The 22276-nt window shown below is 39.7% G+C and overlaps 1 protein-coding gene across 2 annotated transcripts in view; it reads right to left on the bottom strand.

Moving 5' to 3' along the window:
* Nucleotides 1-22276, bottom strand: part of RAPGEF5 (Rap guanine nucleotide exchange factor 5) — a 234995-nt gene that overhangs the window by 133165 nt on the left and 79554 nt on the right. For both annotated transcript variants that reach the window (XM_070369748.1, XM_070369747.1), the window contains exon 7: nt 7357-7405. In XM_070369748.1, coding sequence (XP_070225849.1) covers nt 7357-7405 — 49 coding nt within the window. The remainder of the gene's footprint in view (nt 1-7356; nt 7406-22276) is intronic.

The raw sequence follows: 22276 nt of genomic DNA, 5'->3' as shown, positions 1-22276 counted from the left end.
CAATAGACCTCTGTCGTTATAAACTAGCATTTTCTAGTTTGAACATTATTAGCACACTCAGAGATTAGATGGAAAAAAACTATTCAAGACAGGATTACTACAGCTTTTATTAATACTTTCAAAGCATTTAAAATTTTTTCAATAGCAAGTTAATCACAAGAAACCAGAAAGGGGTTTGAGATAGCAATAATTGTACCAGCCGTTAAGTCTGCCTTTGATGGCCCTTAATTTTATTATTACCATCCACTCTAAAATCCCATTTTACTGTGCCTTCTCCTTTATGAGCAATGTGTTCATGAGAGAATAAAGTCAAACACTGTGCTCCATTAAAATAAGAAGTAAAAAGTTAGAGGACCATAAAAGGAGAAGCAATTCCATTGGCTTAATGGTTATTTTTCTTTTTCTAAAGGTGCAGAAGGGAGAAACCTTTCTCTACTGTTAAAAATAATCAGTCCATCTATTTCATTTTTCATGACAAAGCGATGGGGATGTCTTCTGTGTGGGAAGCTTCTGCCCTGAAGGAGAACATGTCCCTTCAATTGTGTCAGACCTCAACCCTCTCTGCAGAGCTTCCTGTCAGCACTGACTCCCTGCCAATCTCACAAAGGGGCTTAGAACTGCTTAAGTTCTTGTAACGAGTTATTGGTGACCAGTGACTGTTACCAGCAGTAGATCTTCAAAGCTAGGAATTTAGCCAGATAATAAAAGGCCCTCAACTTGTCTGATGGGTTCACCCAGATTACCAGATCCCGCGGTCACCTGTTGAATGTTTTACAAACATACCGTTCAGTATACAGCAAATGTTAATAACCAAGCTGGAGAAATCACATACCCATTCAAATGCCTATTTAAGCTTGAGTATAGGAATCAACTCTCACATCCATACATGACCACTGGAAAAACCATAGCCTTGACTAGACGGACCTTTGTTGGCAAAGTAATGTCTCTGCTTTTCAATATGCTATCTAGGTTGGTCATAACTTTTCTTCCAAGGAGTAAGCGTCTTTTAATTTCATGGAATCAAAGATGATTGAACAAACAAAGAGGATTTCTGAGGCCAGGAGAAATAATTTAACGTGAATGTAAAACTCGGGCTTCCTTCTCATCCTTTCCGGCCTATTAAAAATAATGTTTCTAAAAGCTAAAACTAAACACAGTAGGTAAAACTATTTTATACAATTTTATGTTTTATATATATATTTAACATCCCAAAGAAATAATAAAATATCTTGGTACAAAAATAACACGGTAACCTGAATCCCTGGCTAATTTATTTGAAAATGAGGGGGGAAAATTGCTGCTATTTACTGCTTGAAAAATGTAAGTTTTCACTCGATTCTTTTCCATTCCCAGAAACAAAAGTAGAAAATGTGAATGCCTTTCCATAAACCAAATCTTTACTCCCCGTAATAACAAGGGAGGGGACGCAGCGTAGCTAGGAAAACTAGAGACTGGATGTTGGAAAGCCTGGGTTTGCACTGGTTGCAGCCTTAACCTGTGTACTCTCTCTCAGGCACGACATTTCCCTCTAAATCCTCTCTGAATCACAAGATTCAGACAATACAAGCAACTCCTCCTGTGGTGAGCACTCTGCCCCAGCAGCCATCCCTCTCCTGCTGGTTTTCTCTGGGGAGCCACACCTGCCCCAGCCTCAGTTCGGGGACTTAACCTCTGTATCCTGCCCTCCATCCAAGCTTCCACTGCTCCAGAGATGGGCATTCCATCCTTCCAGCAAAGTCCCCGCTGAGACCTCCGTGGGCCTTACCAGGAAAGAGGTTCTCTCCTGCTGAGACTGATTAGCTCCACAGATGCCCTGAGCCTTTGTGGTTTTCAGTTTATTTTTCTCTCACTTGTCCCTAAGAGTCCTGAATAAAACATTCCCAAGGTTGTGACTCCATTAAGGATAATGAAAGAAATTAATGAAAATACTATTATAATTAAATATTGGAGCTGGAAGGAATCACGAAGGTGCCTACATTCTATACCCACCCCCTTATGATACAATACAAATTGGAATCCCTTTACCAAAGTCACAAAGACATTTAATAGTACAAACAGAGTCTAGAACCTCTTCTGTGTTTTCCAAACATTAATATCCTCGATACTTAGTTTTAAAACATTTAACTAGGTATGGACTAGGAGAGAGAGTGAAATATAAAAACTGCCAAAGAGGTTTACCAATATGAGATTTCTGGCTTTCCAGAAATAAAAGCCCACCATGGCACAAATTTCATCTAATCTAAAGATACTGAGAGCTAAACATGCTTTGGCTGTGGATTCCCTTGAAAGGGGGAAGAAAATGTTCCTAAGACTCTAACAATTAGCAGTAGAATCAGCAATTCAACAAAAAAGAAACAAGTGCAAGGATATCTGTGTTAACCGTGTGAAGCCTTAAAATGCTATTCATATTCACTAAGGTTAGCATTTCGAGGAGAAAACTGTTTAAAGACACATCCTAATGGCTTCTTAGAAAATTACAACAAAATAGATTTTTTACAAAGCTAGATCCTTGAGTCATCTATATAATCTATCAATTGGCAATTACTTTTATTTCTGTTTGTAGGACAGCTGAAACCAAAAAACTCTTTCTTTATACTAATTCTTGTTTTAACAACCCTTCACAGAGAGACGTAAATCTGGCATGACCACCTGAGCCCTAATTAACAGTTCCACTGCAAGACAGATATTAAGGCAATCAATTCCTTTTGTCAAGCCCCAGATGTGCCAACTATTATTTCAATTTTTTTTTTATTAGAAGTATACCAGTTTCTTCTTATTCTACCTTAAAAAAATCAAAATAGTTTTTTTTTTAATGAGCATACAGAAAGCACCATTCTGCAGCTAAAATTCTGTTTAATTAAGGCTGTGTTTAACAGTTCATTTTATCACCTCCTAACTACATAGTAATACATTATCCTTTTTCAGACAGCCATTGACTTACTCACGTTTATTTATCTCTGAAATAAACAATGTGATTTTAAAATAGCAGGGAGCCGTATTTGTCCTTGCTCACCACCGTGCCGCCAATGCCCTAGAGTAGGTGCTCAGTTAGAATCTGATAAAGGAACCAAAGCCATACTTAGGAGTTAGGTTCTCACACTTTGCCGCTATGATTTTCCATCTACTCTCAAGGCCAAATGCAGCAGCAGAAGTGTGGGACAAATCAGGTGGCTATCTCCTGAAGTCCACATTTGGATTCTTTGAATATTGCAATATCATCTTGGTTATTTTTGCCCCTAGACGGTTTCCCAAATTTGTTGTAGTTTGGGGAATATGGCACAGAAAAGTCTGTTTTTCTCTAAAAATGATCTTCTTTGTTTACTCTATTTTTCTAGTCAGAAAACTTATTTAATTTTGTCAGGGACAAAGTAAGGATGCTAACTATCTTTTTTATTATTCAATTTATGTATCACAGGACCCTAGCTAATGAAACAGCATGAGGGGAAAAAGGGGGAGTTACTTGGGTTGGTAAGACAGATAAAATAGTCATAATTGATAGACACTGTATTTGCCTATAAAGAAAACCCCAGGTAATTTTAAAACTAGCTATTAAAATTCATTTAAGTTCAACACTTTTGATAGGAACAAAAACAAGAATTCTCATGCAGGAAAAATAAACAATTAGAAAAGATAACAGATGTGGATCAACAAACTGATTCAAAGTATATATGGAGAGGAAAAAGACCCAGAATAGCCAGAACAATGTTGAAGGAGAAAAACCTGGAAGGCTGACAGTGCCCTATCAACACGCACTGTAAAGTTACAGTAACCCAAACAGGGTGGCACTGGCGAAAGCACAGACAAGCAGGGCAGTGAAGAGAACAGAGCCCAGACATAAACCCACACAGATACAGTCAAGTGACCTCTGGCAGAGGAGAGAGGGCAATAAAATGGAAGGAGGATAGTGTTTTCAACAAGTGCTGCTCAAACAACTAGACACACACACACCCACACGTAAAAGAACCTAAATGCGGACCTAACACTCTTCATGAAAATGAGCTCAAAACGGATCACAGACTTAAAGGTCTAGCATGTAATAGAAGAAAACCTAGATGATCTTGTGTGTGATATGACTTTTTAGCTATAACACCAAAGGCAGGATCCAAAAGAGAAGAAAGATAAGCCTGACTTTATTAAAATTAAAAATCTTTGCTCTTTCAAAGACAATGTGAAGAGAATGAGAATACAAGCCAGAGACTGGGAGAAAACACCTGCAAAATATATCCTAAAAAGGACAATCATCAAAAATATATACAGAACTCTTAAGACTCAACAAGAAAACAAGCAAGCTGACTGAAAAATGGATCAAAGACTTTAACAGACACCTCTTCAAAGAAGATATAAAGATAACAAGTAAGCACATGAAGAGATATTCCAGATCACATGCCATCAGGAAAATGCAAACTAAAGCAACCAAATCTGAAACACTGACAACAAATGCTGGTGAAGATCCAGAGCAACAGGAACTCTCGTTCACTGCTGGTGGGAACGCAAAGAGCACAGCCACTCGGGAAGGTAGTCACCAGAAGCAGCTTCTTACAAAACTCAACACACTCCTACCACACGGTCCAGAAATCACACTCTTTGCTACTCACCAAAGCAGCTGAAAACTATGTGTGCATGGAGGTGTCTGTGTAGATGAAACCTGTATACAAACATACACACGGATGTTTATACAAGGTTTATTTATACCATCTATAACTGCCAAAACCTGCAAGCAATCAAGATGTCCTCTGGCAGGTGAACAGATACATAAACTGCGGTACATTCAGACAACAGAATATTATTCTTTTTTTTTTTCAGACAACGGAATATTATTCTAAGCTAGGAAGAAATGAGTTATCAAGTCGTTAGTAGAAGACATGGAGGAACTTTAAATGCCTATTACTGACTGAACAAAGCCAATCTGAAAAGACTATCTACTCTATGATTCCAACCACGTGATGTTCTGGAAAAGGCAAAACTATGGGGACAATAACATAAGTGATTTCCAGAATATGGGGGAGGGAGGCATAAATAGGTAGAGCATAAGGGCAGTGAAGTGATTCTGTGTGATACTATAATATAAACACATGTTATTAGACATTAGTCCAAACCCATAAAATGGACAGTACCAAGAATGAACCCTAAACTATGGACCGTGGGTGACAACGATGTGTCAACATAGGCTATTGATTATAACAAATATACCCCTCTGAGATGCTGGCAGTAAGGGAGCAGGGCATGTGGGGACACAGGGTATATGGGAACTGGGTACTTTCTGCTCAATTTTTCTGTGAATTGAAACTACTCTAAAAGGTAAAGTTTATTTCAAGAAAAACTGTCATGAAAGACAAAGACAGAAACCTTCACTTAAAAAAAAAAAAGCTAAAAATACCAGAAGCCAAAAAAATAACAGTAACCAAAGGCGCCAAAGAATACATTAAGCAAAAAAATGTACAAAGCTTTAAGGAGACATTTTTAAGACAGTACTGAAGATATGAAAAAAGTGGAATGAAATCCTAGATTCATGAATGGAAATGCTTATCTCCAAAGTGCCAATTTATCTAATGACCTATAAATTCAATACAGTTTAAAAATTACCAGTAGGGGTTTTCATGGAACTTGACAAAATAAAACTATGAATTTACGTCCCCATTCCTGATATATTTGTGTTTCACTCTGTCCCTGAGAAGCTGCCAATGTTGTCTTGACATTCCAAGCTCCACGGATGAAATAAGTAAGGAAAATAGAGACGCTAACCTCATGGCATAACAGTCAACTGCATACCAGTCTTTGACTCTGCACAGTCCACTGTGTGTGGGGCTTGCTGACGCTTCCTCAATTCTCTTCACCTCCAGAGAGTTCAAACTTCTCAGCCTGACGTCCGGAATCTACCTCTTTCTGCCTTGTTCACTTTGCTCCAGCCACTTTCACTTCCTTGCTGTTCTCTACACACATTTTGCACACCTCTGTCCAATGCTCTTGCCTGGACGTCCACGGGGCTCACCCCTCAGTGACTTCAGGTCTTTGCTCAAGGGGCCTGCCCAGCCCACACTGTGTAAATTAGCAACCACCTCCTTCTCCAGCCCCATCTATATTTACTTGTTCTATTTTGCTCCAGCAATGACAGAGCATATGTATTTTATTATTTCCCCAACTTTTTCTAAAACTTAAAAAATAAATCTATCTTCCAAGGCACAATCATCCCAACTCACACAGACTGTAAATTTTGTCTCCTTACGGTTGTGGGACACTACATCAGCTCTAGCACAATTTTTCTTCTAAGATTCCCCTCCTACAACCTGTATACTGGTGTCCCTTCTCCCTCTTGGCCTCCACCTATGCAAACATCCACGATCTAATGCCATTCCCACTGCCTGGGCGCTGCGGATCTGCATCGCTGTGCCTCGCATTTCTTCTCCACCACCTCTGTAGTATCCAGGCTCTGCATCCTCTACAACAGCCAAATCAACATAGTACAAACACAACAAGGTGTGTTTGATCCCAAAAGCCACCGAGAGAAAAGCAAAGTTTTCGCTTCTAGCTAGAAAAAGGAAGATGCAAAATGTATGACTTCTGTTCTGAAGACATCTCTGTTGCAGGCATTTCTTCAAACCGTGGCAACTCTCTGACTTTGTCACAGTGCTTTCACCTGCAAAGTCTTAGCCTGGCTTACCATTCTCCATGAAGCCTCTCCCCTCTGTCTGCCATTCCATTCAGCACCGGCCTCCTCTGAACAGCGAGGGTCCTCCTGCTACTCTTCTTTTCAATGCAAGGGTTCTCTACCTCACTGAGCGTCTGTTTCATACTGAATTTCAGCAAAACATGGCTTTCTCTCCTCAAGATGTAGCTGAGAGCTCCCTTTTCCTTTCCACTTATTATATTCACAGATTGCTTCCTAAGGTATTAGGAATTGGATCCATACCATCAGTTCCTATGAAACATGCTTGCTATGAAATGTTATTAGACAATTCAATTATTTTTTTAAGAAGCCACTTTGAGATGAGAAATATAAAACAGAGACCACCATTATATTATCTATTTTCCTCTGTCATTATGACAAGTAATGTAAAGTGGTTTGCTTTCTTTTGCTGGGTACCTAGACCCATGCTTGCAGTGGGCTGCAAACACATTTTGAATTTTGAATTTCATTTTTCCTTGAAGCATGAAATAAAGCCAGGCAGTGAAATCTGAAAGAACTGTATATATGCCTGTGCTATTTTGACAGCAGAATAAATACTTTTTAAAACAAATGGAGATATGCTTTCTGGACCAAATCTTCCCAGGATACATTCAACTGCTCACAACCACATGACATGTGAAATATCCCCTAAGAATCAGAATCTTCCTCCAGCCCCATGAAGGACTACTCACCAGACTTCCTTGCTTTCAAAGCAATAACAGCTGCTAGCTCTCTCTGCACCTAAGAAAATATTAGGGGGAAAACATCAAATTAGAAGAAGAAAAACATAGGTTTGTCTTTAGATCTGCAAAGTTAAGAGCTGTTGAGATAAGAGTTAAGTTTGCTGCCATACTTTTGTTTGTTTTTAATAATATGGAAAAACTTCTGCATAGGAATTTTAGGCCAAAAACCTCAAAGAATCGAATTGACTTCCTTTAAAAAGAAATTATAAACAGTTGCCAGAATGTACACACTGGAAAACACTGTTACTTCTGACGCTTTGATGAAAAGTACCTCAAAAACGTAACGGTGTAACATTCAGGAATAATGCAAATAAATTATTACAACAGGCACAATACTGTGGCAAAGATCGTAAATATTTTTTCTCTCCTAAAGATTCTAGTTTATACAGAAATTCTGGAAAAACGGAGGTAGACGACCTTAGTTTAATTGGACTTCTGTCTGAATACAATGAACAATCACTTGAGGCCTGACAGGTTTACCAGCAACCTTTTCAGATGACGTGCTGCATAAACTCGAATGCTACCAACACACAGGCCAGGTGAAATGGGGACAGGCAGGATGAGCTCTAATATCTTAAGTGCTGTCCAGATTTTTGCTTATTCACTCATTCTCTCTCTCCTCCCTGAACATATATGCTTAAATCCTTTCTCAAAAAGGAACATAAAACAGAGACCAAGAAAGATAACCACAGTCACTTGCAAAGATAATGTGGGAAAAAAAAAGATAACATGAGGATAATATCTGGGAAACCTCTGGAGGTTTCAAGGGGTGGTGGTAGTGAGTTTGAAAGGGTCCTGCAGCTTAATGTGTTATACAAGTGAAATTTTAAAGGCAGAGCGTGAAGTTCAAGGTTAAAGAAGATTTGCTACGGAAATTAATCTAATTTACACTGATGTATGTGAAGGCAAAAGCAGCTCAGCGAGACACTGGGACTCTGCCTGGGATCCACACCACAATGATCAAGGTATAGTCATCCCTGAAGAAAGCATTCCCCCTTCCCCACACTGCTTTACTGCCAGGCTTCCCTGGCTGGCCAGTGTGAATGCCAGTCTAAAGGGTATATATACTCTTGATTTAACTGATTCTTTGCTTCCTTAGGGCTTCCTCAGGAAAATTATACTGTAATGAGAAGATAATCAGTCCCTCTCTAATGGTGGGGGTTTGAAATCCAAAAACATTCATGGGGGAATGGATAAAGAAGATGTGGTACATATATACAATGGGATATCACTGGGTTATTAAAAAGAATGAAATAATGCCATTTGCAGCAACACAGATGGACCCAGAGATTGTCATACTGAGTGAAGTGAGTCAGACAGAGGCGGAGAAATATCATACAACACCCCTTATATTTGGAATCTAAAAAGAAATGATACAAATGAACTTGCAAAACAGAAAGAGACTAACAGAGAACATCTGATGGTTGCTGAGAGAAGGACAGGGAGAAGGGACAGTTAGGGAATTTGGGGTTGACATGTACACACTGCTGTACTGATAACAGATAACAAACAAAAGACCTATTGTAGAGCACGTGGAACTCTGCTCAATGTTATGTGGCATCCTGGATGGGAGGGGAGTTTGGGGGCGAAGGGATACATGTATATGTATGGCTGAGTCCCTTCATTATTCACCAGAAACAACACTGTCAATCAGCTGTGTGTGAGCGCACATGTGTGCATGCGCCCGCACATGCACGCATGCTCAGCCGCTCCTACTCCAATACAAAATTAAAAGTTTAAAAAAAAAAAAAATGCTCACAGATATAAAAATTTAGTTGAAGAACTTATGCAGAAAAAGAGACTTGGGAGAGATAGAAGTGATGATTCATCAGAGGAAAGCCTTTACAAAATACTTGCATGTGTAGTAATAAAAAAGCAAAAAAACAAAACAAAACACAAATTAGTGCCTGTTTTAGACATTTGAAATTGTGTGTAAGGTTTACCGTTACACACAATCCCCTGTTACAGGGGAGAATATCTGGAGGTGGACAAAGACACAGATTAGAAAGGCTCCCTGGGGCCCTGTCAATGGCTTCCTAATGTTGTGGCGCCCAGGGAAGACTCCTCTTGGCTCAGACATAGAAAGGCAGCAGAGACAGAAAAAGATGCAGAAGGTGGCTCACTTAAAGCTGTCTTCTCCACCCTCCTCCTTCAGTTTTCTATACCTGAGACTCTCTTCATGAGAGCTTCAGTTTTTCTTTCTCGATTTAGAAATAAGACTCAAAACAGAAGTAGCTCAGAAAAGGAAAATGTTATATTCCCAACACTATATAAAACATCTCTGCAAAGATTTGGTGGAGAAAGAAAGGGAAAAAGGATGAGCAAGAAACCCACAGAGCACTTTTTGGGAAGCCAAGATGGAAAAAAAAAAAGGATAGTGAGAAAGACAAGAACTTCACAGTTAAAAATGAACCTAAGCTTTTTCTTTTTTCCATAAAATAAGTGAGAATACTCTACTGTACCACACCACATCCCCTGAACTCTGCAGTCAGGGAGGACGGACGAGTGTTACGTGCGGTGGCGTGTAGAACAGCTTCCACATTTCTGCCCCAGAGGGAAAACATTTTTGCGCAAAACCCAAGGGTAGGTTATTCTTCCTCCAAAATACAAAGGGGGAAGCACTGAGCAAACAAATCACAAACTGGGTGAGATCCCGTTAGAGTCTCCTATAGATGGCTGGAAGGCATCACTGACGCAATGGACAGGAGTCTGAGGAAACTCCGGGAGGCAGGGAAGGACAAGGGAGCCTGGCGTGCTGCAGTCTATGGGGTTGCAAGAGTCAGACACGACTTAGTGACAGAACAACAACACAGTATCCTCTTAGCTTTTTTTTTTTTTTTAAAGACACACCAGCAATCATTATTTCATTATTTTCAATTGTGACTAATGCCTGTCTTCTGGGCAGAAGCTCCGCTCAGGCAGCTATCTTTTCAGCACCATGACTCAGGGCCATCAACACGCTTGCACTGACCCACAGGAGGTGGATGAAGAGGCAACTTAAAGGGAACAGAGACAGAACCCAGGGGAGGGAAAAAAAAAGGTTGCCTGAGGGAGGACAAGGAAAATCCAAAGAGAAGGCACTCCCCCTAAGAAGGGACTTGTAGCAGAAATCTTCAGAACAAATTAGGACTCCAAGCCTCCTTTAGCAAATACTTGTTAGGTTTATTCTGAAAACTTAAACTTTTAACAACTGCAGAAACAGAGACCAGACTTTTCTTTGTAAGCACTAATACAGGACTTGTCGGCACTGAAAAAGAAACATAACACCCCAGCAACGCTCAAGTTTCCAGATGTCTGAAGTCCTGGCCCACATTTTGATAACTTTCTGGGAACCCTGAGCAAAAACCAACCAGCTAAGATGCTCCTGAATTCCTAACACTCAGGGACTGATGAAGATAATAAATATGTGGCGACTCTCTCTGAGTTCGCCTTTGTGTGTCTATCCACACATACCCTTTTTCCTAATAAACACTTAACCTGTTTCACTTAAAAAAAAAGAAGAAGGTACAGTAAATATGTGCTGATTTAAACCATTAACTTGGGGGAAGAGTCTGTTACACTGAAAAGTCTTTTATAGACAATTATTTTTCTACTTGATCTCCTTGTGCTGTTCCTTAATGTAAGCCTCTCTCATCACGACACATATGGAACCCTCTTCTTAAATCAGTATCAAAAAATACATACCTATAAATGTATATTTAAAAATGGCCAAGAGCCATGCTCTGATATTCACCACTGTTTTTATTTTATGAGCGTGCTAAACCACTGCCTAGAAAATTAGAAGAAATGCACTGCTGTTGATCTGACGGGAAGTCCATTCTCACAGTGGTCTATCACAAGCCTTCGTTGTCGCTCAGTCATGTCCGACTCTTTGCGACCCCATGGACCGTAGCACGCCAGGCTTCCCTGTCCTTCAGCATCTCCCGGAGCTTGCTCAAACTCATGTCCATTGAATTGGTGACTGAACATTTTATGTAGCTCAGAAATGTACCCTACCTATGTCACACCCTCAGTGAAGTCTTATAATAAGAAATCAGACACACTAATATTTCTGTAATGAAATGTATGATTATTCATACCAAATGGGATAAAGACAGACTAGGAGGAGTCTCAGGATTTTCTACTAAATATATTCAGTTTAGGTTAGACTTTGGCATCAGGTGGCAGAGTGGGAAAGAATCCACCAGCAGGAGATGCCGGAGATGCGAGTTCGATCCCTAGGTCGAAAAGATCTCCTGGAGTAGGAAATGGCAAGCCCTTTCAGTTTTCTTGTCTGGGAAACTGGACGAGGATCCTAGCAGACTGCAGACCATGGGCTCACAAAAGAGCTGGACATCACCGAGCAACTAAGCACACAAACACACAAGTCATGAAAACCTTTTGTGTTTTAGGGCTTTTATATTTCAGATTTGTGAATAATGGATCGTAAGTAAACCTCTACTAATTTTAAGCTGAAGGTTTGTCTCCATCTTTTTCTCATGTTTCTTCTTGTCAAATAGCTATGTAGTCACTATATTCTAAGAAATGCTTTCTTTTAAATTGCTTGGCTTTGCATCCATTTTGAACCTGAATGCACATGAGAATCACTTGGGAAGCTTTAAAAAAGCAACTGATACTTGGGCCCCATCTAAATCAGAATCTCTGGGGGACAAGTCCAGCCATCAGTATTTACTGCTGCTGTTGTTCCCAAGTTTCTTAAGCGATTCTACACTGTATCCAGGGTTGAGAAGCACTCTTCTATTTAATAAGACATCTTCACTTCTCCAAGACTCAACCTTTTAATCTTGAAATCATTTCAACTGACAATCAATTTTTACTTTTTATTTTATTCTCCTCTAATTTAAATCATTTGTAAAGAAACATGGTTTTCACTGTGTTTTAGGTATTAAATTTTGATATAATCCAATCAAATGGTAAGATTCCGTTACATCATCAGTGGTTTGACAGACCCAAGCACAAGGAAAATTGCAAGGGAGCTTTTAAAGAAGCTTAAACTTTAAAACATAGTTTACTTAATATAAAAAGAACCCTATAACTCAAAACACATTTGCAGCTTAGGGTGTATTTGCTCTTGTGAATATCTAAATAGAGGATAATTAAGGGACTGATAAAACACATCAAAATTTCCTTTTCCTCTGGGTACCCATCAGCAATTTTAAAATGTTTTAAAGTGTTGAAGTATTTTGGCTTTCTATCTTTAAAAACCAGCAGGGCTACTCACAAAATAGCCCTGAAATTCAACAAGAATCAGGGTTAGTCTCAGTTCCAGCATATTGTCTGTTTTTCTCTGGCTTAATAAGGCTTTCAGACTCAAAATACAAATGCAATGAGTCTTGCATCAGCACAAGGTTCAAGAGGCAACAGAAAGTGTCAAATACAAGCCCCGAGTGCCAGAGATCATGGCCATGGAGAGGTCAACTGAGAAGACGTGGTGGCCTTCCTGGAGGAAGAGGCCCCTGAAAACCAAGCGTGAAGCTGGAGAAAGCCAACAAAGGTCCCTGTGGGAGACAGACCAACAGTGACAGACGCCACCAAAGGGCCATCCTTATAAACTAATGTTTCAGAAAATCATGAATTCACAAATGTCCTAAAGGTTTTTAATAAATCTATTAATCTTAGAACTCTTTAAATTTTGATAATATAATCAAAATGTTTTTAAAACACAGAACACATTTTCTCAATTTCCTAAATTAAATGTAAGAAGAAACATAATTCAATACACTTTCCTGTTTTATTCCCAAATATACTTGCTCCCAAAACAGGGTTAAAAATTCTAGATAAATAAATAAATATGCTTATTAAAGCCATCAACATATTTCTGGATAAGATATAAACTGAGTAGTGATGGTGGCTAGACTTCTGTCCCATGAAGAAAGAGCCACATACTCAGTGACAATTTCCTTTGTTCCTCAGTGGCCCATTTTCCCATTTCCAAATTCACTCTTCTGTTCTAAATAGTTAATATTGCCACAGGACTGACACATGAATAATCCTGTGATTACCTGCTAATGTCAACCCATAATTGGAAAATTAAGAAGGTTATTTATCTGTCTAGACAGTACTGTTCTCTGCCTAATAGTTTATTTAACAAATAGTTGTTTTCCTAATAACTACTCTCACCATATCAAAGACGTGTTTGCTAAGCATGCTACGATGATAAAATATGCTTATTCTTATTTCAAGGATATTAGGGATATTTTTAAAAATTCTCATAAATACTTTGTTGACTAAATACAGATATGTCTATTTTATTGTAACTTAGATAATCACTGACCAAAGACTAATACATACATAAGTGACCTGAAACTAACTAGTGGAATAAAGTCCTACATGTAAGTTCTTTTCTTTTTTTTTTTTAATATTTATTCACTTGGCTGTGCCAGGTCTTAGTTTCAACATGTGAAGCTTCAGGCTCACATGCGGCAGGTGGCATCTCGTTCCCTGCCCAGGGACTGAACCTGGGCCCCCTGCACTGGAAGCATGGAGTCTCTAGCCACTGCACCACCAGGGAAGCCCCTATATGTAAGTTAGTTTTTAAGTCTGTTATTTAGGTCTGCTACGTGTACATGTATCTCCTATGCATGAGGTTCACATTAGAAAGATGTGATAATTTTTAGTTGATCATAAGCATGGTATAAGTTAACAATGGAAATGAGATTTAGAATTGCATAACAATGGTTTTGGAATAGTACGAGGATGATATTCAGGTCAGCAAGAAATGATGGACTCCAGAGACAGCAACACCTGGATTGTACTCAGTTTGAAGTACCATCTGTTCGGCTTATGAGGAGTTGACAGGATTCACGGGACAACCCCAAGGTGGTCACCTCCTCGCGGTCGACGTGATATAGCAGTCTTCATTTATCTTGTCCTCAGCAGGGTCTGGCATGTTACCGTCCTCTTGTCCTTAGCCACCAGGATTCCATGACACATACCCTCCAGGCTCTTCTCTTTTCTCTCTGGCTGCCACTTCTCTTCCCTCAAGGCTTCACTTTCCCCTATCTTTAAGTTTTGATGATCCTCAGTGGTTTGTTCTTAGCCCTCTCAACCTTCTTCTCTTTCTATTCATTCTCCCTAGGCAACCTCACTTACTCACAGGACTTCAATCTATCTGCATTTCCAGGGTCCAAAAGTCTCATCCCCATCCACCTCCAGGACCTAAATGCCCCACGAGTAACTCAAACTCAACACTTCCAAATGTGAAGTCACTTTCTTACACTTCCCTCCACTCTCTAATCTGTAGCATGGCCCATATACCCAGGCAGTGAATGGTACCACCATGTACCAGGGTCTCAAGCCAAGAAGTGAGGTGTCCTTGATTTAATGCAACCCACCATCTCCTCCCAACTCAGACTGTTGCCTCTCATTTACCTCTCTTCAAACCACATCATACTCAATAGAAAATATAAATCTTATATTAATCTCTTGCTAAAAAACTCTTCAAAGACTTCCCATGACACCATGACAGAGTCCAATGTCCAATATTTCATATATAATATTCTTTTCATCTGGTCTTCAGTATCACCTATTTCCACATCTCCTTTTTTGGGGTGAGGGAGTTCTTCGTTGGTGTGCTTGGGTTTTCTCTAGTTGTGGCAAGCAGGGGCTACTCTTTGTTGTGGTGTGTGGGCTTTTCATTGCAATGGCTTCTCTTGTGGCAAAAAGGCATGTTTTAGCTCTACAAACTTTCAAATACTCAGAACTACCCACAGTGGAAATGTTCTACTATGTGAAGTTCAGTAGAAGATGCTTTATATGGGAAGGTAAATTTCAGAAGTACCCAGACCAAGGATTTGTTCTAAAGATTTGTTTTATGAATGCCTCCTACCCAAATTATCCACTATCATCAAAAGAGAACAAGCATAAACCTCCTGGGAGTCGTCTATCTGTCAGCCTGCAGTAGAACAGTTGGGGATATTATTGGCATTTCATCTGGGTAACAGAGACAGGGGGAGGGCAAATCTCAACAGATGAAAAAGAACAGTTGGAGGCCATTCCTTACTGTGGAAATCTCTTCAATTTCATGGCACAAAGAACAGGAGATGCTGCAGATGTACTGGCCAAATGTAATCCGAAAAGAGCAAGCAAATGACACTGACATCTTTTCAAAAGAGCAGGTGAATCTGCTCCTTCAGTCTTCAAAGCTGCTCCTCAGTTCTTGATCTAGTCATTTCCCCAAAGCTCTAACTGCTCATCCACATGAATTTCTTGACGAACATTTTATATATATGAAATGTTATAAGGAAACACGTATACATTGGACACCCTGGGTTTTGCTATGACAATGAAATAAAACATGGATTATGCTTATATCAATATATTTTTAAAAATTTTTAAGTCTCAAGTTACTTTTTTCCATTTTCTGGTAAGACCAGAGTATTTTCAATCTATGTCACATTTAATGATTCTTCAGTAGATTTATATGATATGGTTTATTTAACAAAGTATCTTTAAAGACATAATTTGGAAACATGTCTTTAGCATGCCTTTTATTTAGTATTACATGTCATTCCTTATATGGTCTTTCTTAATCAGTGTGCTTTTTGGAAGTAAGTTTCTAAACTGCAGCAGGAATATAACCTATAGCTCTAGACATTCCAGGGATCTTCTACAGTAAGGATCTCCAATCAGAAGGGACAGGTCCTATAGAAGCTGAAAGAGTGAAGGCAAGAGGAGAAGGGGGCAACAGAGGATGAGATGGTTGAATGGCATCACTGACTCAATGGACACGAGTTTGAGCAAACTCAGGAACATGGTTAAGGACAGGGAAGGCTGGCGTGCCGCAGTTCGTGGGGTCACAAACAGTCGGACACGACTGAGCGACTGAACAACAACAAGGGACATTACACAGAAACTCCCCCACTGGCATGAATCCAGATCATCCAAGACCCTTGCAACCAGGAAGTCTATCTACAAAAACTGCGAATGTGGGAGGATATCCTGGAAGAACAAGATGCAGAACACAAGATCCAAAAGCCTATAACAGGAACGGGAAATCTTCATCTAGTTTATGCCAACCTTGAGGGAAATCTGGGAATCTGTTTGCTGGGGCAGAGTCACAGCCCTCCACCCCACAGCACAGGACTGCTATGGGCATGAAGTGAGTTAACACCTATAAAGCATCCAGGAATGGTGCCTGCAACAGCGAGTGCTACGTGCATGTTAGCTACCATCATCATCATCATCATCACACTACTATAAGCAATACGGCTGAGCTTAACAACAAATTATAATAGAAGGACACTTCAGTCCCTAGTTGCTTTACTATTTCATTTGTTTAAACCCTTCTTCCTATCTAAATTATTAAAACTCCTTGACAATCAGTACTGCTTCTGCTTGTAATATGCCTCCTACATGGCCCCCACATTGCCAGGAGCATAAAAGTGACTGATAGGCTTCACTGAAAAGGGCCAACAGTGCAGGTATTTCTAGAGTTTATATTTTTTTAAAAAATATACTTTTAGATTTCTACAAAATTCTGAAGCTTTTACAAAGGTATGTAAGACAGACCTCAGATTTAGAAATTCACTTTGAAACTTCAGAGGGATCAACCAACGAGCTGTGGCCTGGCAGCTTTTGGCATCCAAGAGATAACTGCTGTTGAATGAACCAAGGGATTGTGGCTGTATTCGACAAGCAGTGTGTATTACTTTTGTATTTCTGCCCTAGCAAATCACGACCCACAGCTTAAGAGAACACCCATTGATCATCTCACACTGCCATAGGTTAGGAGTGCAGAGGAAGCATGGCTCAGCTGGATCCTCTGCTTAGAGACTTATGAGGCCAAAAACGAAGGTACAGGCGGAGCTGTGTTCCCTGTGGAAGCACTGGGAGAGAAGATGCTTCCAAGAGCATCCGGGTGGTTGGCAGAGTCTGGGTCCTGCATCTATGTGACTAGGGGACCCATTTCCTTGCTTGTGTCACCTGGAACCTGCCCTGAGCTCCTAGAGGCCTCTCTCTGGTCCTTGCACAGGGAGACCTACTTCTCAGAGCCAGCAACAACACACTGAATCCTCACACTCGAATCTTTCCTTATTTTCTCTTCTGTCATTTCTCTTTGATGCTCACCACAGCAAGGTTCACAGGATTAGACTGGGTACTTGCAGACAATCCAGATCTGTACACTTAATTGCATCAGCAGAGTACCTTTTACCACGTAGTGAGTATTTACAGGTGCCAAATACTGCATTCATCTTTGGGGTCATTCTACCTACTAAGGTACAGCAACTCAGAGCCTCAGAGCCCTCCTGTAAAACTAGCCTTGAGTAAAGTTTAAAAATAAAATAAAATTAAAAAAAAATAATGTATAAAAAAATAAATAAATAAATAAAATAAAGGAAAAAAAAATAATTAAAACTAGCCTTGAACCCCATTTTAGGATTTTATAGTAACATGCTAATAAGTCTAGTCCTGGGTCATGATTTACCTGCTGTAACATCTTTACCAGAGCATACCTCTGAGTTCACACAATGGAATCCCATGACTTGAGAGCCAGTCTGAAGAAATATCTGAATTGCTAAACCATGCAGTCATGTTTACAGTATTTCATGATCCCTAACAGGCTAAAAGTTAAAATGCTGTTTAATAAAATTTCATAGGTTTCATTTTATACAATTCTTCAAATAAGAAGACTCTATAATCAAATCCCAAACCCCACCTGTTGAGACTTATTCAGTAACTATGAAGTGTCCTAAGTGAAGATAATGTAGAGAATTGCCTTTTGAACCCTAAATTGCTATTTTTCATTACTACAGCAATTACTGTACAATAGCAAAAATTGCTATTTTTAATTACTCTTCATTAATACTTCCTGTCTCAAATGCTTCACCTCTGCAATGCAAATGACAACCCATTGTGCTGCGCAAGGCTGAAATGCGATGCTGCATAAAAACAGAAGCAGGATGCTTGCACAAGGTAAGAACTCAACAAAAATCACCCAGTCTTAGCCTTTTACCCAGATCTCATTTGGTCTTCATAACTCAACAAGAGGCTAATACCTTTATATCTGCAAACAAGTTTCTTCAATAATTTCCCCATATAGAAGTTCATCTGTGCTGTTTCTAATACAAAAGATGGAAAACAACCATAATGGTCAGGGGATGATAAATCCATGGTATAGGGTGCTATGAGCAACAACCAATGCCACAGGAGGTACTGTTGGTGCTGAAAATACATTAAGGGAAAAGCACAGACCTCAAAATAAGAGTCATTTTTTTTGGACATATTTTACAAAATATACACCACACAAGAAATATAACCTAGAAAGTAATAAACACTAAAGTGTCAATAGTGATTCATTTCTAAGCAGTTTCACTACGGGCATCTTTTTTATTCTGGAATTAAAAAAAAAAAAATTATTGTCTTTATATTCAAGTTAAATAACCCAAATGTCAGATAAATTTTTAAAATTTGCAAAGCATAATCCATAGTAACAATGACTCACTACCAGAATTATCATCATTTTGACATAAACAGAATTCACCCTAATTCTAACCATCTAGTATGCACATAAAATTTCCTTATATTGATTTATATTAATACAACAGCATAAAATAACAAATTAATTTAAAATTTACCTTATTCCATCACCACCAAAAACTCAAGTAGTTTTCTCTTTTTTATATGCCTCCTGGTCCTCCTTCACAAATGGACATAATACTAAAGCTGTACCATTGAGTTAAGTATGTAAAATTAAATTTCATCTAAGCAACTATAAGAAGTTCTATTTTAAACCAATGCACCAAAGAAGCAACCCAACATGAAATGTTCATGGATCGTTCTTTGAAAGTTCCTTCCACTTGCCTTAGATAGGATTTCACAGTAACACTCCACAAACCTGTGACTGTTAATGTACAAACTGATGGCTAAATGGTCTATCTGTTCAGTTCAGTCATTCAGTCATGTCCGACTCTTTGCAACTCCATGGACTGCAGCACACCAGGCCTCCCTCTCCATCACCAACTCCCGGAGTTTACTCAAACTCATGTCCATTGAGTCCGTGATGCCATTCAACCATCTCATCCTCTGTTGTCCCCTTCTCCTCCCGCCTTCAATCTTTCCCAGCATCAGGGTCTTTTCAAATGAGTCAGTTCTTCACATCAGGTGGCCAAAGTACTGGAGCTTCAGCTTCAGCATCAGTCTCTCAAATGAATATTCAAGGTTGGTTTCCTTTAGGATGGACTGGTTGGATCTCTTTGCAGTCCAAGGGACTCTCAAGAGTCTTCTGCAACACCACAGTTCAAAAGCGTCAATTCTTTGGCGCTAAAAATTCTCCAAGCCAGGCTTCAACAATACATGAACCATGAAATTCCAGATGTTCAAGCTAGTTTTAGAAAAGGCAGAGGCACCAGAGATCAAATTGCCAGCATGCACTGGATCATCAAAAAGCAGGAGAGTTCCAGAAAAGCATCTATTTCTGCTTTATTGATTATGCCAAAGCCTTTGACTGTGTGGATCACAATAAACTGTGGAAAATTCTGAAAGAGATGGGAATACCAGACCACCTGACCTGCCTCTTGAGAAATCTGTATGCAGGTCAGGAAGCAACAGTTAGAACTGGACATGGAACAACAGACTGGTTCCAAATAGGAAAAGGAGTACATCAAGGCTGTATATTGTCATCCTGCTTATTTAACTTATATGCAGAGTACATCATGAGAAACAGTGGGCTAGATGAAGCACAAGCTGGAATCAAGATTGCCAGGAGAAACATCAATAACCTCAGATATGCAGATGACACCATCCTTATGGCAGAAAGTGAAGAAGAACTAAAGAGCCTTTTGATGAAAGTGAAAGAGGAGAGTGAAAAAGTTGGCTTAAAGCTCAACATTCAGAAAACAAAGATCATGGCATCTGGTCCCATCACTGCATAGCAAATAGATGGGGAAACAATGGGAACAGTGGCAGACTTTATTTTCTTGGGCTCCAGAATCACTGCAAATGGTGACTGCAGCCATGAAATAAAAAGATGCTTACTCCTTGGAACAAACGTTATGACCAACGTATACAGCATATTCAAAAGCAGAGACATTACTTTGTCCACAAAGGTCTGTCTAGGTTTTTCCCGTAGTCATGTATGGATGTGAGAGTTGGGATTGTAAAGAAAGCTGAGCACCGAAGAATTGAGGCTTTTGAACTATAGTCTATCTGTATACCCTGTCAATTAAAAAGGTCTGTTTTGCATGTATATTGCAAAGAAAAATTACTATCTTCGTCTTGGGAACTGATACCCAAAGATCATAATATATTGTATAAACACACACACTTCTTCCCTTATTGACAAGGGACTCTTCAAGTCACATTTTATTCTTGAATGGGTTCTGCACAGAGACATCTTTCTGAAATGATGCTTTTAAGTTAATGTCCCCACACTGTGCTCATCTCAGTAGGCAAAACACCATGAACTATGCTATTCACCAATAATCAAACATACTTCACAAGGCTACAGTTAAATTAGGTTACCACAAGAACCGAGCATGTACAGATGGTTTTTTTGAAAAGTGAAGTCGCTCAGTCATGTCCGACTCTTTGCGACCCCATGGACTGTAGCCTACCACGCTCCTCTGTCCATGGGATTTTCCCAGCAAGACTACTGGAGTGGGTTGCCATTTCCTTCTCCAGACGATCTTCCCAACCCAGGGATCGAACCCAGGTCTCCAGCACTGTAGGCAGACGCTTTAGTGTCTGAGCCACCAGGAAAGTCCTGGTTTCTTTGAAAGTAGAGACAATAAGTTAGTATTTAGTTTTAAAAAGTCATGTGTGTGTACATCTATATCTTTTGCTATATAGGGAGCTCTTCCCAAGACAAAGAAAATCAACTTGATGTATGGTAGTTGTAGAATATATTAAGCTTGTTTGATTTACAAAGGAGAGAAAAATGCCACTGAGTTACCTGTTTACATATTGATAATGGTGGGCTTTGTGATGTGTTACCATGAGATCCTACCTGAGAGAAACTGAAGGAGCTGTAACCAGCTCTCCACATGGTCCTAGAGACTTAAAAATCCACAGCCGAAGGTGCCTTGAATGCTGTGACAGCTGATCAGGGTAGCTCTAAAGCACAATGAGGAAAGGTACTAATAAACCCCACAACTCCTTAGAAATACCAAGAACAAGGAAAACTACACCAAGACTGAGCTACAAGTGCTCCGGGGCTTTCTTGATGCTTCCCGAAACGAGATCTGTCTTCCTGGGCCTGACTTGACATTTCCTCTCAAATCTCAATCCACCTGACCTTCCCCAAATCATGTAGCAGCTCTAAAGCCCTTGGAAGGGCTGGAACCAGGCTACAATTCCACGTGAGAATTGTACGTTCCCCACAGATGAGAAATATAAGGTGGCAAGGTGTTCAAGATCTTGCAGTACCCAGATGCAAGGTGAGTCATTCCCTGGAGGAGTCACTTATTTTTATTCTCTGAACAAACACGCTCACTCAGGTCTGTGACAGACTCAGAAAACGGAGATTAACTCCACTCCATTTCTCTCTTCCCTGGAAAGGAAGAGGCAGCTAGCCCAGAAAAAGAGTGAGTGGAGATCAGTACTTCAGCATTAAAAAAGCCGTATTTCTAAATGTGGCAAAATTCATCACTGGGTGGTGTGCATTGCGTACTCAGTGTGACAGATTCTCCCCTCTTCCCCTAACCTAAGATTATTTCTAGACCTTACTAACTCTATGTATCATGTCTTAAATAAGTCTCCAAAGTTCTAACTTTTTAAACATTCGGCAAAGCTCAAATCCCATGCTATTTCTTCTTCCTGAACTGGTACCAATGTGAACAATTCCAATCAAAAAAGCTGTCACCATTCTCTTTAGGGAAGCCCCAGGAATACTGGATTGGGCAGCCATTCCTTTCTCCAGGGGATCTTTCTG

Source organism: Bos mutus, chromosome 4 (genome assembly GCF_027580195.1).
Source record: "Bos mutus isolate GX-2022 chromosome 4, NWIPB_WYAK_1.1, whole genome shotgun sequence".
In the NCBI taxonomy this organism is placed as follows: Eukaryota; Metazoa; Chordata; class Mammalia; order Artiodactyla; family Bovidae; genus Bos; species Bos mutus.
This window is presented reverse-complemented; position numbering and strand designations above follow the sequence as displayed.